Source organism: Protomyctophum bolini, assembly GCF_963924005.1.
Source record: "Protomyctophum bolini genome assembly, chromosome: 14".
Lineage (NCBI taxonomy): Eukaryota > Metazoa > Chordata > Actinopteri > Myctophiformes > Myctophidae > Protomyctophum > Protomyctophum bolini.
Window position 1 is genome coordinate 11,087,795 of NC_137875.1, and position 16,645 is coordinate 11,104,439.

Below are 16,645 nucleotides of genomic sequence, written 5' to 3' on the forward strand. Positions count from 1 at the left end.
TTTGGCTTGGAGCGCGGTTCACACACAGGGGAAGCACCTCGCCCCGGCCCTGGGGAGCCCAACCAGCCAGATGTCTCAGCTAAAGCTTCTGTCTCCCAGGGACTATACGTGATCCACCACCATGAGAAATGATTGATACCACCCACTGCACACTGTGTGCACAGATAAGCACTTTGGAGAGGAAAAAAAGTGTGTTTAATGTCTTTGACTTTGAGAAAGTAATTTGTGTAGTGAGTCCATGTAGCCTCAAAGTGTGTCACTAATTGGAATAGCATTACGTGAAGTAAGAACCAGAACCGATGTGTTGTTTACACACAACAATGTTGATTAAAAGAATGTTCTTCATTACAGTCTATAATAGGAGGATTAACTTAAAATATTGCAGTGTAGGGCAGTTAGTGGCTGAGGAATTAAACTTCCCAACATTATTATGGAGGCACGCTTGACGCTTGTATTTGTTATTGTTCTGTTACTGTGTTTATTTGCCATGAGGGAATGCGTTGGGGGAGGGGGAGGGGGGGGGGGGATTTATGTGTCATTGTGCCTAATGTCATTGATTTATGCTCATTTAATCATTTATTATATTAATTGTGTATTTGAGAAGTAACCATGACTGGGTAGTTGTTGCAGCTAGGGAGCCCCCCCCCCCCTCCCTGACTGGGTTTGGTTTGGTGTTTGTGTGCTTTGACAGCCACAAAATAAGTATAGAGTATAGCAATTCCTTAGAGAGAGGAAAAGAAAAAGAAAAAAGAACAAAATGTTGTATTATACTATATGTATATGGATGACATTGATACATAAAAATGCATTTTTGTTCCAAAGTCGCTGGCTGCTAGACAGAGGGGGGAAAAGCAAAGCAACATAATTTTAGTTTTAGTGTTAGTTAGGCTAATTGTTTTTGTTTGGGCTGCGATTTGACACTTGCACTGTATGCAGCTTGTAGGCTGACGGGGAGGGACTTTCTCTGCTCCCACGCTGCGCAACACAGACCATGATGGACACAAGAATGATGCGAGTCAGCAACCTGTTGACAACACACTGACAGCATGCAGTTAGATCATGGGAGACGCAGTTTCGATGGATTTATTTTGTTTCCATTGTCCGATTGTCTTCGCGAACGGTGTCGATCGGTGTCACGGACGTCCTAGTGTTGTTATTAACGGGCCAGGGAAAACAACTTTTTTGACGCGAGTTCGATTCTGAAAGCGCGCCGCTGCTGAAGTGACACTTTATGCAAAGTTTTATCTGTGCGTATATGTTTACGGAACAATGCGTAATTTGGATGATTCGTGGACTATACTGTTGACAGAGAAGATGAGAACGCACGACAAAGATACGACGTGTCACAAAACTTTATTTTTGCGAAAGGTTTGTCTTGATCGGCTCCTCATGCACCGCCGCTGCGCGGAACGCAGCAGGTGACAAGGCTGGGAAGTTTCGACTTGAGCTCGAACTTGGCCATATATAGTGGTCTATTCGTCTCCTTTTACGCAAAACAGAAGCAAAAGAAGAGGAGACGACTATGTGAAATGGTCTCGTCGTGCTGTTGTACCTACTGGGAAGACATTACTTGAAAACAAAAATTGTAAAAAAAAAAAGAAAAAGCTCTGCAGTTCACCATGAAATTGCTGCGCGCGTTGTCCGTTGTCATCGGTCTGTTGTGGTCGTGGTGGATACCGTGCTGCGTGACCAACAGGAACTGTCCAGACCTCATCATTGACAGCTGTCACTGCTCAGCTGAGAGGTCCAAGGAGCTGAGCAGACTGAACGTGCGGGTCAGGGTCGTGTGTGATGATGTCGACCTGATGGACACTCTGCAGCCGAGCTTCCTGCCCAACAGAACGGTCTCCCTGTAAGTATATGGACGGTGGTGTTGGCTCTGATTATGCAGCGTCGACATGATGACAAGCATTGTTAATAGTTGATGGAGGGGTTCATTCATTCCGCAATCCGCATGCATCACAGAAAAACCCTGCTGCTGCTGTGCTGCGGCTCAAAACGTTGTGCAAACTCTCATGCATAGCCATAGGCTATAGCTACTGCCACATGGACCGTGTGACCTGATTGATGTTCTGTCATCTTTATTTTGAAATTAGCTATAGAAGAAATTAATTTAACCCCCATGCATAGCCTAGGTCCTATAGGCACCTAGAGGTCATTGGTTTTCAAAGTGGGGTCCGGGGACCCCTAGGGGTACCTACTTGAGGGAGTTCCAGGGGGTCCCTATATAATTAGAGATAGTTATGAACCAAATGGACTCTTATGGGCCTGTAACCGTTAGCGTCCATTTGGTTCCATTTGTACACTCAAGAGTTAAATGAACAGTGATTTTACAATATAAATTGGGGTACCAGAGATGGCCTATAATGCGTGTGAATCTGGGGGTCCTTGAAATTTGAAAATGTTTCGGAATCACTGCTAGAGCCGTAAAAGTCCTCTCTTATCGGGGTCACTGGCATATCCTTTCAAATGGGGGTCCACGGCCTCTCTCTATATATGTCCTCCTCAGACGAGCCCTCCATCTAAATGTCTAAATAAAGCCTAATCGATTTGGGGGTCCACAAGTTTGAGAAGCACTGGCCTAGCTATTTTGTTAAGTCCTTATGGTGGAAGAAGCCTCAGATTGTTTATACAAAATGTTGCAGTTCCCTGCATTCCAATTAATTAAGTAAAAGTAGACATCGGAACATATATCCTACTTATAAATACAATACCAAACGTAAAAATAGACATTCGTTATGCACAATTAAGCATTAGGCTGTGGTATGTGTTCATCACTTAATGTTGCATCTGGAAGGTTTGGCCTTTTCGTTTTAATTATAGGCTACATTGTGTGCTACTGCATGGGTAGCTTTAATCTACAGTACAGTAAGCAATAACATTAATCATAATGTATTAGTTAATGTATAAGTTTTGTATTAATCATCTAAATCTTCAATAGTAGGCCTATAGCCTAAATCAAGCTGTCAAATAATTGCAGTGGATGTAGTGGAGTAGTTAGGACTGTATGACGTATACAAAATTAGATACACAAAGTAAAGTACCATATAATTGTGTACTTGGGTAAATGCACTGTGCCATTTTAGATTTTTGCGTTGGCTATTCAAAAAATTAATCTACAAGCTCACATTGAGTAACTTGCTGCCGCGCTGCGAGCTTGTACATCTGCTATTTTTGGAAAAATCTTGAAAGTGTAGTGAACTACAGTGAGACTGAGAAGGCCATTTGTGACTAAATTTGACCGAGGGGCTGCCATTGGATTTCTTTTTACATTTTTGTTTTTATTATGAAAGCAGAGAATCATAGCTTCAATTTGACTTATTGGTTGTTCAGTTTGACCCACCAGTTTTGGAGATATGGCTTATAGAGTATGTCCTGCAGAAAACAGCGAGCTGAGAAAACAGGCTTAAAAGGTTCACTTCTGTGGTCTCTAACATCAGCGTCAGGTCTTATTAAAGTGGATGCCTGGCAGAGTCTACACCTGTCTATATAACAAAGACAATGCTGAAGCATATAGTTGTATTTTTCTATATAGTTATATTGTACTGTAGTTATAGACGTTATATAGGCTAGTGCTTGGTGTGAACACAGCCCTTTAGCCTAAGTTACAGCCTCAGGGGTGGGCAAGTTGACCTTTTCAGGCACATAACCCATTTTACAAAGCTGACGTGATCATTAATCACCCAGTGCCAGAGAGGCAGACTATCTGGGGAGAAAAGTTGCATGTAAGTCCAAAGGGAAGTACGCACATCTCTAAAAAAAAAGATTCTACAGGTGCTGAACAAAAATATACGTACAGGGAAAAGGAAGGTAAGTCCGCAAACTGTTTTGTAGCTTCCAGAGTAGTTTATATATTAGAAGGACATTTTCAAAAAACGTCAAAACGTCTTTCAAATAAATAAACTACTCTGTGGGAGCCACAGAACAGTGTGAGAAAAGTTGCATGTACATTAAACTATAATGGTTTTAATAACTCCTCAATAGCCCAATCCGGTTACCGATGTGTAGGCTAATGCCCTATATTTCACGTTAGGGTGCTTTCCATCTGCAAGAATCTTTTGCCTTTCAGTGTGCTCTTCATGGACCTTATTTGCATGCATTCAAAGTTATTCAAAGAGCTTTCTTGTAGCATTCATCTGTTCTGATGAAATGGGCATAGTATACTCTACTGGGGTTGAGAACTTTCCACACACGCCCTGCAGGTGCAGAGATTGACTGCTAGATTAATAGACTGTTTTATTCGCGGAAACTTGTGGGTTGTGCATGCACAAGAGTGTAAAAAGCAAATACTAAAGTTAAGGGCCCTTGACAAGTCCCCAACACTCATTGTGAAATGTGTTTATGATTAATGGTAGCTCTGTGCTTATTGGAATTTATTTGGAACAATGTTTCGCCACTGTGAATACAGGCTACTATAGACTATTTAGGATGTGTTAAATGCTTTATTTATTTTCCAGCTGTGTTTAAAATGCTGTTGAGTGGAATAACGGCATTTAATAAAGTGGGTCTCCACAGACATAAGACACAGTGATTGGTGTTGTCTGTATTAAATGCCATTAGTCACCATCACCATTAAGTTCAGCTCAATTGACATTCTATACACTAGAAACACTGGTGCCGTTTCTTCATAGCATAGGAATTCCATTTGCGGGTTCTGTGATTTTATCATTATTATAGGCTATATATCTTAGCTTTGCAATTGACTGTAACACGCTATATTTATAATTCCTTAGTCATTCCTATTCCTTGGTGAGCTATGTTCTTCCACGGGGCCCCGGTTGCTCAGGAAGCCGTTTTCCTGCGTTAGGAAATGTGACCTTTGTCGGCCCAAAGTGGCCTCCCTACTAGCTCTTTTGTTTAGACGTGCTGTGAAAATAAACAGATATGTCAGAGGGAAGTATGCACATGCCGTTCTCCCTCTGCAGAACTCCCAGCAAATCTCCCAAATGTCTCCCCGTGGTCCCCTCTGTCTCCCATCCCTGCCTCACCTCCGTATAGAGTAGACAATGAGGTCCTTGTAGAGCTATATGCTTCCTCAATATCTCAAGTGCAGCATGTCTACGAATATTAACCTTGATTTGAATGTTGTGTCTAATTAAAAGACGGCTTGGGAATTTGTACTTTTCTTCTACTCATATGGCTCTATAAATGTAGGCTACATATATATTGCCTCTATTAACGGTTTACTAGTATAATTTCCCTGCAGTAACGTGGCACAGTTCTGATGCCGGCGAGAAAACAACTTATTAAGCAAATGAAACCGCATTAGCATAAGTAAGAGAGATGTAAAGTATGTCTGCAATTTACCCCGCAGTTATACTGAGCGGCGGTACACCCTCTATTAACACCTCTGACCGTTTCCTTATCTCCGCCGGCGTGAATGGGGCGCCGGGGAGTTTGGAGCTCTTGGCCTGACAGCTCTGTTGACCTTGGGACCTCTCTGGTGTAATCGTTTCAGCACAGCTGAAGTTGGAGAGGTGCGCTAAGACTCTGCAACGAGACAACAGCAGCAGCAGGGAGGATTGTAGCTGACACCTGTGTCAGGCATTGCACTGACAGGAGGAGGACACATCATTGGCCAAGGGATAGAGGAGAGACAGACTGTGTGTGTGTGTGTGTGTGTGTGTGTGTGTGTGTGTGTGTGGAGGCGGTGGGAGATACATGTGAATGTAGGCAGTGAAGAGAGCTGTTAGAAGAATAGAGGGTGTGACAGGAAAGAAACCTGGAAGGGACAGGAGCTGTTTGGTGGAGAGTTGCTGTAGCTTGGTGAGATGGGCTGGTGGAGCGGAGGTGACAGAGGACATAATTTAGTAACCGGGCAGACGTGGCTCATGCTTAACTGTTCTGTGAGAAGGGTTTCTAGATGCTGCGTACCCAGAGGGACACGTGCACTTGTGTAGCTGACAACCTGACAGGATTTTAAACAGCTCCATCATTCATACTGTGTATAGCTCCCCTGTTTGGTGATTTTTGTATTGGCATTGCAGGAGGCCGCTTCCGATTTCCATGTCTCAATGAACTGTCGGGCTGGATTATGACGTGATACTGTACCACCAACATTGCAGTGCGCATCACTAAAACAACACAGCGTTTAACCATCCTGGGGCTAGGAACCATGAAGTCTTTAGTCGAATAAAATGTATTTTGGTGGGCATGATGCCGCGGTAATGGCTGATTTTACACTTGCTGACAATAGCCGATCTAGAAGCTCACAACGCGTCGCAGCGCCACTAGTCCCTTCCTAACACTTTAGTCTATAGTTTTTATTTGTTGACGAAAATATATTTAGTCTCAGTTTTAGTCGTCATAGTTTAGCTTAGTTTCCATTTACTGTTGTTTTTGTCAGTGAAAAAAGGTTGACGAAATCAACACTGCTCGGAACCAAGTATTGTACGAAGACTCGTACAGTCAACCTTGATTATATCACTCTTCTTTATTGATTATTTCTGCAATCAGCTGGCTGGGTTCTTTTGGTCTCGGTGGCGTGAACTCGTTGATGAAAGCGCTGATTCAGGGATTGCGCGCTAAAGTGAGTCACCATGGCTGTCCTAAATACATTTAAGATATCAAATCAGAGGTTTTTCAACCTAGGGAATTTTGTGTGGCTTATCCGCCATCTCACTAGGAAAATTGGAGATGGTTATGCCTAACCAAGGCGGAGCTCTAGATCTTGCACCATAGATTGTAGGTTTGTTGCTATTTTACGGGCCATGCTACCAATGTAGCATTTTCCGCTGCATGCATCCCATATCAATGCATGGATCCACCAGTCTGAGAACTGCTGGCGCTTGCTTTGAAGAGCAGAAGGAAACGTTTTAGTACAGTAGCACTACAAGGAACACTTACAGATATTTTAACAATTTGTTATTTTAAGCATTCTTTTGGTTAACCCCATCTAAACAGATTGTGATTTATTGTCCCATTTAAGCAGAGTAAGCTCCAACCCTAAAAGACTACACGTCCGTTCTCTAACCAGCGCTCTGGCTCGCGGAGGAGAAAATGAGAGCATTTTGGTCTGGGTGGAGGTGTCTGGCATCGGCTGCTCTGTGGGCCTTCATCCTCCCTCCTTCTCTCTTGGAGACAGACAGGAGGGGCTGTTTGTGGTGTCTAGGGGAAGCGATCAGGAGGTGGCCGCGGCCGGCTCTAAACCGCGACAAGAACATCACAGTCATTATGCCAGGAACAACGCTCACAGCACCCAAAAATATGAGACGCTGTTTGTCTGGAGAGGCGGCCGCTGTAAATGAGCATGCAGCGTATTGTACACGTGCTACATACGCTGGCTGGCTGCACTGCAGACATGCAGCAGCATACCAGGTGATAGCATCTCTCTGACGTGATCGGTATCTGTGCACTGTCTGAGAGAGGTCGAATACGTGCACACAGTGGCACGTATTCTTCAGAACTGTGTAGACACTTGTCCTTACTTAAACGGTCTATTCTTTAAGCATCTTATTGTGTTTCTTCTATAAATCTATCCCGCACCCCTCTCTCTCTCTCTCTCTCTCTCTCTCTCTCTCTCTCTCTCTTTCTCTCTCTCTCATAATGCAGTCAACTGTCACAACAACAATATTGCCAAACCATCACAAGTCAATGAATCGTAATGAATACTATTTTTAAAACATGAAATAGTGAGCAAAACTTGTCCTGTATGTGGGTTTGCATGTGCATGTATACAGTAGTGTGTTTATGTTTATGCGAGTGTGTGCGTGTGTGTTCGTCCATCTAATCCGTGAATATTGGCACTGTTGGCCAGATTGGTGTGACACTATTAACTATATGCACACACACTCATTGGAGGCCAGAGCAGAACCTCTGCTCCAGGCCCATTTTTTGTAAGACACTGAACACTGGATTTTTGGATTTTACTTACAGATAAATGCTAACAGAATTCATGTAATCATTATGCAATTCAAAAATTTCTTTTTTCTATTTCCATCTTACTCTCTCTTTCATTTCCTTGTCTTTTCCCTCTCTGCTTTGCTCTCCTATACGCCTCCTTTTTTGGTCTCCGCGGGTGGTGTTCGTGCTCTACCCTGAAGTTCGGAGTTTTGAGTAGTTCTGCATGAATATTTCATCGACATGCACAAGTAGCCCCTCCATATCCTCCCGTGCATTACAGCACTGTCAAACCTGGTGAGCACCTGGCTAAGAGTGTGGTCGAAATTCAATCTGTGAAAGGCCTTACGTGATATGTCACGAGCACACACACACACACACACACACACACCCACAGTACATGAAGTACATGAAGTACATGAAGTACATGAAGTAGGCTATCGACTGTTAATCTATAAAGAAACATGGCCAAAATGACCCCACAAAGATGTGTTTACTGTAAGTAGCAATCTGAAGCGACTGGCAGCAGCTGTTGATCTCGAAATCTCTAGCCTCTCTTTTCCCTCTCCTCTCTCTTTTCCTTCTTTCACTCTCTCTCTCTCTCTGGGGACTTTTATCTCTTTCTTGTGATGTCATGGAGGCTTTACAAAAGTGAGAGGTTCATCTTTAGATCAGAGCCCTTCTCTTGCATCAATCATCCCAGACCCGCGGAGACGTAATACTTTTTAGATCCCGGGCTGCATCGCCCTCCCACCCCCACACCCACGCCCGCCCTATGCAGCAGCTAAAAGTGAACGTCTGCCCTTGCTTGCGTTATCTTGTGTGTGTGCTAGGAGGACCTCGAGGCCAGGTCTGATCCATAATGTAGCCACCGGTTAGAGACCGTCACGCTCCGTAATAAGTATAGCTATTGACTAAATCTCTCTACCAGCAAAAAAAAAGGTTAGGGTTCTGTCAAGGTCTCCGCCAGGCATCTGTGGGTGTTTATTGATACATCACTCAAGGCACGTCCATTCAACGCGGCCTTCAGATTGGCAGCGTGAATAGCTCATAACTACCGACAATTTTGGGGGGGTCGGGTTAGTAGTTCTTTTTTTTTTTTTTAAGAAAGAACTGCTCAGTTTCAATTTAGACAATAATGACTCACAGAACCGGAGTTCATGACTGCTCAGCGAAGAGTTATAAGAGGCTGGCAAATCATAATGGCCCTCGGACAAAAACCCAAGAATGTGTCGACTCGAAACCCAGTCTTGCCATCTAGAAATATTAAGTAAAAAAAATAAAACATACAGCGGGAGCCAAGGATGCTTTTTCTGGTCTGTTATCCCTACCTCCTCCTTTCAGCAAGGCGTAAATTAACAAGGTCACTCAGAGTGCCATACGTCTGCGAGAGCAGGGGCAGGGCAGCCTTGTTAGAAGTATACTGTATGTTGTTGTCGTATGTGTAATTTCATTGTTTTTGGAGTCATTGTGAAACGAGCCGGTGATTAAAAAAGCCTGATGTGTCTCGCTTCTGTTGCAGGGTGTGATCTCAGTAGGAAGCATATTAACTCCCCTCCCTGTCGCACCAGGGCCTCTGCGGTGCTGCTTAATCAGCTCAGTATGATTGTGTGTGTGCACATGCATGCGTGCGTGTGTGCGTGTGTGAGTGCGTGCCCGAGTGCGTGCGTGCGCGCGTGTATACAGTACACACGTCTGCTTCTCTGGATGTCACTCAAACTGCAGTGTGCGTGTACATTGTGCGTACCGTAATGTGTAACTATGGCTTGGTCTGCATGTCAGTCATATTACCAAATGCTGCTTAACCACATGTGTTGCTCAATTCAATCAGCGCATCCAATCAATATTATGAGATTGGATCTCATACAATGGTTGGTGGATTGAAAAAAACTTCAAATTGCCTGCATGGAATTAAACACTGTATAGGCTAATTATAGCATGATCCAGCTGGCAGGAAATAACCTTGACAAAACCACGCTTAAAGGGTCAATTTGGGGATTTAAGACATATAATTTCCCTCTTACATACCTGAAGTGTATCATCAACCCACAGAGGATGTTAGCTTCAGGGTCTGTTGGTTTAAACCAGGGCTAGTATTATTTTTGAAACGTTTACAATTTTATTTTGTATCAGACTACACGACTAATCTGAAAATCAGTAGGAAACAGTAAAAAGCCACATTTCTATCTATAAGGCCAAACCTCAATGAACAACCAGTAACCGTAGATTAACTTTAGTCTAGCAGCCCGCCAGAACCGTAGCCTACGTTTTCTAGGCTTTATATTCTTTAATCTCTCGTTAGCATCACACTGTAAGTGGGACAGTGATACTGTATACTGATATTAGCAGTAAGCCCAGTGTCTCTGATGTCATGGACACTGGGCTCACTTCCTTCCTGGACTACAATTCCCATAATGCTTTTGTGCACTGCTCCTCCTTGTGGATAGGGGAGGGCTGTCTTAATGAGACAACATGTAGTCCAGGAAGTAAGTGAGCCCAGTGTACATGACATCAGAGACTGGTTTAAACAGTGAACTCCTAGCCCGCTTCTATAGCCTCTTTGCGACTAACGAGCGGACCAAACAGGGTCCAAATAATATTCGCCCTAAACAGAGAAGTTGCAAAATACAAATAAATTAGCATTAGCTGTGATTTCATTGTGACAGTTAACCACTTTCACTAATCAGGAAATCACATTTCTGTTCCTTGGAGTGGCTGCACCACTCAAAAACTGGCAGCAAAACAATCAAGACAGTAAAACGACAACAACATTCTTTGTTGGCCTAATCTCTTTGTACAAATTATTCTAATCCAAGACACTAATGACGTTTTAAAGGTATTTTCACATACAGTGTTATTTGTACAGCTTGCAGGAAGAGGCTAGAAACTGCAGCTAATAGTTTACAGGTGACTCTGACCATAATATTCCCTGTGGGTCCAAGTACTATTATGTACTGTACGTACAGTAAGACAGGCCAATTCATTTGGTCTAAAATCACCAAAATTACTATTTACAGATGTACTAACTAGAGCCTATGCAGTTCCTATCCAGCATCCAATGGGAACGCCCGGTGTGCTTCACTGTCAATAGGGTCTATTTGGGGCTCTGTTAATACCCACTTGAACCCCCCGAGCAATGTCTGTTTCCCATCCAAGTTCAATGTTAGTAGATATAAAATATGTTATTTTGGTTAGCCGTGTCTGGTAACCCGATCTTCTAGAATAACAGGAGGGTTTGGCTGTTTGAAGAGAAGTGGCTGGAAACCGCTGCATGGGCTGGCCCGATCCAAAATGTTTGTAATAGTTCACATTGTGATCTTTACTCCACTTGGGCCCAGTGATTGGTGTCTTGGATTTAGTCCATTTAAGCTATTTTTGTTTCTGCTCTTTTTATAATAATATACTGTAGTTGAATGTCTCTGGTGTGCGATGGCTAGGTTCTATAATGGTGCTCTTTGAGTTGGACCTCACAGAAATATTCAAGCTGTGGTGAAGTACTCGGAGTGAAGGAAAACCAAAGCTTCTGTTTCACAGAAGAATTGATATGGATGTTGTTGCTGCTGCTGAATTAAATCACTTATTGTTGGGTGTAAAAACCTCACAATGCAACAAGAAAAGCTGAAAAGTGATTTTTTTTTAAAGTTACATGCTTTATCTGATGTTTTTATGGGTACTACTAAGCTCTATTTTATACTTTGTCATACGATGGTGTTGTCTGGCAAAAATAGCCACAGGTCACAATGTATCTCATTGCTTAACCCTTTTATGCTAATGACATGTCCACACGTCTTTAGAATAAAACCCCGGGGTGCCTTGGACGTGTACAGACGTCCTTAGGTCTTTTTTTTAAAGCCAGGAACTGGCCCGATTCCGGCAAGCCGCCCCGCGTCCGAAACGGTTGAGAAATGACAGAGTTACCGCGTGGGGGTCACTGTACTGTCACTGTACTGTATTGGCACACCCGAAGGTTGCACACAGGTGGTGAAAAACAACCATGCTGTTTTCGTGCTCAGACGCATTGTTTTGGTATTCAGACAGCCAGCAATGGGTAGAACGCTCCCTCTGTGACACATCTGGGGGCCGCAATCTGCATTCAAAGATGTTCCTATAGAAGCTTTGTCATTGGTCGAAAAAAACCCGGTCGAAATGACTAACCAATAAGGGAGCAGACAGGAAAATCAACCATTGACGAAGCTTCTAGGAAAATCTTTGAATGCAGATTGTGGCCCCTAGATGTGTCACAGAGACTATATATTTTTGGGAGCGTTCTACCCATTGCTGGCTGTCTGAATAAATAAAAAAAACATTAAAATGTTGACATATTATTGCTTATAGCAGCTTTAAGTTGCTATTTTTGAATAATGACATACCCAAAAGGGAACATCAGGTTTAAAGTTGTTAGTATACAAACTTACAAAGTGCTGAAGCTGTACAAACATTTTGACATAAATATCTGATGGTTGAAAATGTTTGTGGATGAAAGAGTGCAATAAATCTTCATTATTTGCTTTGCTCTAGTCTAGTCTATATGGGATATTAAATCATGAAAACTTGTGGAGATGCAAATTGACATTTAAATGAAACCACGCTCACCAGTGTGAGTGCAGTGTCCTTTGCATTTATGGTACTGTACGGTATGTAAATTCATGCAGTCAGATCTTTTTTTGGCGTATATTCCAAGGCTCAAGGCCGGGGCGCTCCGCGCTAGCGATAATCACAGGATCACGGTATAGTGCGTAGCAATGACATAGACCATTTGCCATGGCCCAGCGAGAGGGAGAGAGACAATATTTAATTTGCCTACTCCCCCACCCCACTTGAAAAGCAGCTTATCCTCAGAGAACATAATTGATAATGTAAATAGAGAGAGAGAGTTGGAAGGATGCACCACAATTTAGTCATGGACTGTTTACATAATGTGCAACTCTTGTTTTGCCTGTGATTTCCTGAACGTTAACGACGCAAGGGCCTGAGATGAGGCACGCATGGGGTCGGTGAGCAAACGGCTCTCCACCGCACGTACACTACACACACACACACACGCACACGCGCACACACACACACACACACACACACACACACACACATACACACACAGCATAGCGGAGGACACGCTTGAGTTTGCACAAACAGAGGCTGCCTGTGCCAGCGATGGGGACTTGTGCAGAGCAGTGAGGGGCTGCAGGGGAACGCGAGAGGTGGTGTGTGTGGGACGCAGCGCAGCACCCAAATCTCATGATCTCATACGGACAGTGGGCTAAAGTAACTAAGTACATTTACTTAACCCATTTAGGCCTGACCTCAACATTTCAAACAATTATTCTAAATCCTCCAGTTTTCTGAAATAAATATTTTCACGATTTTTCAAAAAATAGCAGACCTATACAAGCTCGTAGCGCGCCACTCGGTGGCGCGCTATGAGCTTGTAGATCTGCTATTTTTCAATAGCTAAATTATAACAATGTTTAAAACATCAAAAGGGGTTCCCGCCCAAAATGGGTTAAGTACTGTTTTGAGGTACTTTACTTGAGTATTTCCAATATGCAATAATTTTTACTTCTATACTCCACTACATCTCAGATCCACAAATTGTACTCCACTACATTTCTTTGGCATGCTTTATAGTTACAATAGAGGGCATGCGCGTGTGACATCATCATCCTACCCGGAAGTTATGCGGGAACGCCTACTGAGTGGCAAAAAACTGCTTTCTGGACTTGACAGCCCGTACATCCAAACAGAAAAGTCCTATCTGATTGCATTACATGACTTTAAACAACATTACATTCACTTTGTCACTCACTTTGCCACCCAATCTGCCAATCACGTTATGCATGCGCATACCCTCTATAGTCTATACAAATCATACATTACCCACTTCAGCCCGGCTATTTTCAAAAGATTTTCATACATTTGAAAACTACAAAAAGTACATTTTTGATTCTTCACTTTGTCCTTGTCCTTGACCCCGTCTTGGGAGAACAGTGCTACGCAGCAATATCCTCAGTGTTATTTTAATTCTGGGAGAACCCATAAACCATAAGAGTCCGTTTGGTTCTATTTGCACACTCACAGAGTTAAATATTTAGGAAAACCATACGGATATATATATATATATATATATAATATCATTATATGTACATAACTGATATAGGTTTTGATTTCTCTTGGGTTTCGATTTGGCTAAGTGAATCCACGTGAGAGATATTGTGAAATTGATCGGTTTAGCGGCCCAGGTTGTCTCTCACTGCATGCGCCTCGTTGGAAGAATACATGCTAGCTAGCCCGTGACTGCTGGAGTTTTCTGCCTTATGTCACGACGCATCCATCCTGACACAAACCTCAATAGGATATTGATGTCTGAATCAACAACAATAAAAGTCCATAGGAATCGCTCTCTCATTCAGTAATAGACCGTCTTTCTGGCCTTTCCCACAGAGCTTGGATGTCCTGCCTAGCGGGTGCCTAGCAGTTCCTGTCTGTGTACAGAATATTGAACACTAAAAATGATTGAGAGGCCAGATTCTCAGTAGCGTGCAGTTTGGAGGAGCCTCAAATATAAATAAAGTGTTGGGATGTTGATAGTACGAGTGTACTGACTATCCTGCATCCGCGTTGACCTTTTCACACTGCAGAGAGGGGGACTTCCTTTCTACTCCCACTTGTTCCTGCCAGGACAACGTATCACTGTTTAAAAGATGTAATTGTGTTTCCCTAAGGAAGACAGATAAACGTCTCAGTGATAAAACATGCTTATTATACAGTATGTGGGAGACTGGAGAGTGATTGTGTCCTAACGGTTTCCCCCCTCTTGAATTCAAATTCATGTCAACCAATTTCTTTGGCCATTATTCGCAGGGCAAAGCCCTAAAGGGTGAGGTCGCTCTGAAACATGGAATGGGAATGCCCATATATGGACCTATTTAAGTTTTTTGTTATTTTTAATTGACGCAAAATGTGTGCTAATTAGTACGGCCAGGCAGGGCCTCGAGCCAGCACAGTTAGGGCCTAAGTAGGGCTGGGCCATAATTTTCGGGCCTGTTGAGAACTCGCCGGCTGTGCTAATAACTTTTGGGCGGGCCCGTTTAGAGAATGGACAGGTGTCAGTCAAAAGGGAGACATCAAAGAGGAAGGACGGGTGGTGAAGGATCAACATATGGAATGCCAGAAGAGGTCAGCTCCATATTTGGAGATCTAAGGGTTTGATGTTTGAGGTCAGATGTATAGTTGCTGGCCGGCTCCATATGCATATCTAGGTGTTGATTCAGTCTTCTCCATGTATGGCTATCCAGGGTTTGATGAGGTCAGTGTCGTGATCTTCATATAATGGAGACGGCCATATATGGAGCATGTAAAAAGGCGTGATGGACTGACGGCCATATATGGTGGAGTGACGGACAGACAGACTGACTGACTGGTTTTGCAGGTTTTAATAGTAATCTGCGACCTATGGTCACAATTACAAAAACACCCTTTATCAATCATTGTAAACAGAGGGAAAAAATGCTGAGTTGGGTTTCCTAAATGTATGCATAATTGGCAGAATCCGCTTTGTTTAAATTCTTTGTGGGCTAAAAGTGTGCAAACAAAGTAAGTCAATGGGGACAATATATCAGACCATACACATTTATGGAGTGCGTGCTATTTAAGATATACTGTATAACGTGGCAGTATTTGGAGTTACATCATGGCAAGGTAATGTCATAACAACCCAAACCTCTACCAAAACCCAATTGTGTCTTTTGTGAGTTTAGTGGTTTGCATGCCTGCAGGGTATAGTCTTGAGAATCCCTCGCCATGACATTTCCAAATAGCAGCTTCTGATTGGCTCCCCTGCATGGCTGCCTGGCGAGCGATTTGCCTCCTCAGCACATTGCATTGTGGGACACCACCACTTAACCCATTTAGACCCGAGATCAGATTCTAAATCCTGACAGTTTTCTGAAAACTATGTTTCTATGTCAGTCGAATTTTCTAAAAAAGCAGACCTACTAGCTCGTAGCGTGCCACTCGGTGGCGCGCTATGAGCTTGTAGATCTGCTATTTTTCAATAGCTAAAGCATATCATAATGCTAATACCAGAAGGGGTTCCCGCCCAAAATGGCTTAATCCTATAGGGTTAGAAGGAAAGGATACGTACCCATCTGGCATAACAAGTGCCCTTTGGACAAGGAGGGGACTGAGGGAGACGCATCCCAATTACCCCTCTGTGTTGCCCAACCTGGCCTATATATCGCTCTGAGAGGCGAGGGAGCCACCTTGTTAAAGAGAGAGAGCAGCAAGAAAGGAGCTGGGGAAGGACGACGGTGGATTTGACCTTGTGTGTGATGTGTGTGTGTGTATGTGTTTGTGTGTGTGTGTGTGTGTGTGTGTGTGGTGTGTGTGTGTGTTTGTGTGTGTGTGTGTGTGTGTGTGTGTGACGTGTGATCGTGTGCATGTGCGCGTACGTGTGTGTGTGTGTGTGCGCTCACGCGCATGTGTGTATCATTCTGTGCAGTATGTATGCATGTGTTTATGCACCCGTGTTGGTGTTTTTATATACATGTGCATGTGTGGGCATGGAGGAGATAGGGGTCACACAACGTTGCACAATGCAACGAGGAGATCCCGGGGCGCTGCATGCAGGCAAACAGCCGCCGCGTCACGTGGTCGTGTCTCTATACTGTATATCCATGCGATGTCATAGTGGCTGCCGTGCATGCAGCAAATGATTTAGGACCTGTCTGGAGCGATCAATAGTTTTTTTTTAGCAGATATGAAATCCAGAAATGGCATCCAAGGTGTGTTTAAAATGATGTGGAGCTGA

General features: G+C 43.4%; 1 protein-coding gene across 1 annotated transcript in view; it reads left to right on the plus strand.

The window, feature by feature from the left end:
• Positions 1–1,023: 1,023 nt before the first annotated feature.
• Positions 1,024–16,645, plus strand: part of adgra1b (adhesion G protein-coupled receptor A1b) — a 202,709-nt gene continuing 187,087 nt past the window's right edge. Inside the window, exon 1 of the mRNA XM_080781504.1 lies at positions 1,024–1,852. Coding sequence (XP_080637630.1) covers positions 1,620–1,852 — 233 coding nt within the window. The 5' untranslated portion in view covers positions 1,024–1,619. The remainder of the gene's footprint in view (positions 1,853–16,645) is intronic.